Genomic DNA, 2,998 nt, shown 5'->3' on the forward strand with positions numbered 1-2,998 from the left:
AGTATGTCAGCTTGAACTCAACATTTTAGGCGTATAATTGTTGATTTAAGACCCAGTGTAAACATGTTCAGCCGATGGGACCCCCAATGAAGCACTAAACCATATCGAATTACACACCAAGCTCTTCAGAGATTAATTTGTTGACCAGAGGAACATGTAAAAATGTTTTGTGTTCAGTTCAACGTTTATCAATGAGAAATTGTAAATTAAACAAGTTTACGCAATAATGTCCCATTTCCAAATTGCAAATCAGGAATTTGAAGTTCTAAACATACCACTTTAAAACCAGGGAATATTTTGTCAATCAAGGTAACTGGATGAAATCAGGTAACATAAAAGATTTGTGTTTCTAAACCAATGACCACAGAAGGGTCTATACAATTTGGAGTAGATCCTAAGTTAGTTAGACTTGTGTCTACAGCTGTGGAAACTACTGGTTTGGTAGGAGAAAAAAGCTAACATAAGACGACATAAACAATATTGTATTTATTTTATTGTTGCATGGATAAATATGCTGTAGTTTAGATTCAAAAGCTACAATTTGAGCATGATTTGGTAATAAATGTCATAGCTGTCCGTTAGCTCTTAGTGGGCGGAAAGGGAGAATATCTGTTTCTTATTGACAACAAAGGCCTCTGTATGAGACCATTACTATTTTAGAATGATCCTGGCTAATTTCTGACCAATCAGGGCATCTCTTTCCTGACTGGCGAGAGGAATCCATCTTGCCTGTCCATCACATTCTCTTTACAAGTCTTAAATTGAACCTACTACCCCTTTCAAGTGGAAAACATAGACATAAAGTTACGTGCGACTAGTTGCAAATAATAAAAGAAAAAAATGACCTATCCTACAAAGATATGTAGGATTCACATTAAGTATAATTCATATCAATATATGTGAAGTAGGGCTGGGCGATATGGGCCAAAATGAATATCTCGATATTTTTTTACTATATCTCGATACACGATATATATCTCGATAGATTTTGAATCTCCTTTAGAGCACATCATAAATGCTCGATTCAACCATGTCTGGCATAATGTTACTACATGTTATAATAATTTGAGTATTCCTGAAACATAAGTCTGCATGTAGATTACATGAAACAACTTATTGTTTAAACTCATTAGTGCTTTCTATTGGAAGAATTTAGAACTTGCACATAAGAAAAGGAAAATCACAGCAAGTTAGATTTACCAACACAGCATTTATTCAAACCGTTAATTATTTTTGAGCAAAAACAGAGCTCAAAGCCGTTTTTTGTTCCACATCTTCCTTTCGGTAGCCAAACCACTGCCAGACGACGGATCCTGTACTATTCTTTTTTGAAACCAAATCCTCCGTTTCCACCATCTTTTCTCTCTCTCTCGCTGTTCTCACTCAACGGTAGGAGATGAGTGACCGGTCGCTGTTGTCACACACGCGACCGTCACAAACGCGCGTAGAATCCTAGAATCTCGCGGGGGGAGTGAGTGTGTTTAATGCATATGAGTCTGTGAGGCAGAGAGCCACAGGAAAGAGCGAGAGAAGGGAACACAACGAGTATGCCGGCGGCGGCAAAAAGAAACATTACGTGCCAATTTGTATTCGATGTTCGCGACAGGGGCATTTTATACATCGCCTGGAGAACATCTTGCGATACATCGCATATATTCGATATATCGCCCAGCCCTAATGTGAAGTTATTAAAGAGTTATAACTATAACTTCTTAGAGCAAAACTGATTTCTACACATCTGTCTTATTTTAGATAACCTCAGCCCATAAATGATAGGGTTAAAGAGTGGTTGGATGGTGAGAAAGTACAGCGATAAAACAATACGTATTATCCTGGGAACACCGGTCATATTGAATCTACTCTGAAATATTTCAAAACAACACCCAAAAGAGAAATTGATCAGGGAGGCGATGTGGGGGGTGCAGGTACTGACTGCTTTCTGTCTGGTCTCTTTAGAACCAACAACACAAACCCTGAGGATCTTGGTGTAGGAGAACAGGATGGGGAACAATGGAACAAAAACGGTCAGAAATGTTGCAAAAAGTCCGTAGATATTGTTAACTTTGGTAACAGAACATGCCAGTTTGACAACATGGTAATTATGACAGTACAGCCGGTCTGTGACGTTCCCACACAGTGTTAAACGAAGAGTCAGACAAAGGGGTATTATGAACTTGATAAGAGAGTACAGCCATATGAGGGCGATCAACAGAGCCACCTTGTAAGAGGTCAGTCGAGCCTTATAATGCAGAGGACAGCAGATAGCAAGGTACCTATCATAGGACATCACAGCCAGGTTACAAAACTCTACAGATGCATAAGTATACAAGCAGTAGATCTGTAGGAAACACATGGATCTCGATATGGTGTGAGTGTCAAAGGTGATCTGCAGCAGGAGGAATGGAAATAGACCAGCGCTACCATACAGTTGATTAACCAACAGGCTACACAGAAACACATACATAGGCTCATGTAGGCTCCTCGTCATACAAATAGTTACAATGAGAAAACCATTCGCAAACACAATCACAATGTACATCATCAAAACAATCACAAAATATAAGTACTTCAGATAGCCCATGTCAAGGTAGGCGGTCAGTATGAAATATGGAAACTGGCTTGAATTGACCATGATAACTTTCACTCTCAGAAGATATTTCACAGGAGATTAGTCTTTGTTCCTGTTTCAGGAATATTATTCGTCTTATTGTCCTTTAGAAGAATGTCCCTAAATAATTTACTTTAAACTAAAAATAAGTCTCATATCTGATAACATTTCTCATCTTGGACATCAGAAGACACTTTCCATCAGAACATTTAGTGTGATCCCGACACATTCACATTTACATTTAGGCCATTTAGCAGACGCTTTCATCCAATGCGACTTACAATAATTACATTTGTCATAAGAAGTGAAACAATATATCACTGTCGGTACAGTAAAGATGTTCATAGAACCAATTGCAAGTCATAACAGTTGCTAGGCTAACCCATTCCC

The 2,998-nt window shown here is 38.5% G+C and overlaps 1 protein-coding gene across 1 annotated transcript; it reads right to left on the reverse strand.

Moving 5' to 3' along the window:
* Window positions 1-1,702: 1,702 nt before the first annotated feature.
* LOC307073967 (olfactory receptor 4B13-like) lies at window positions 1,703-2,644 on the reverse strand (the record flags this gene model as incomplete). The annotated part of the gene is made up of 1 exon (XM_079733936.1): window positions 1,703-2,644. The coding sequence occupies exon 1, from the start codon at window positions 2,630-2,632 to the stop codon at window positions 1,703-1,705; it is 930 nt and encodes a 309-aa protein (XP_079590062.1). The 5' UTR covers window positions 2,633-2,644.
* Window positions 2,645-2,998: the final 354 nt, after the last annotated feature.

This window comes from Pollachius pollachius (genome assembly GCF_949987615.1).
Source record: "Pollachius pollachius genome assembly, chromosome: 3".
NCBI classification, from domain to species: Eukaryota; Metazoa; Chordata; class Actinopteri; order Gadiformes; family Gadidae; genus Pollachius; species Pollachius pollachius.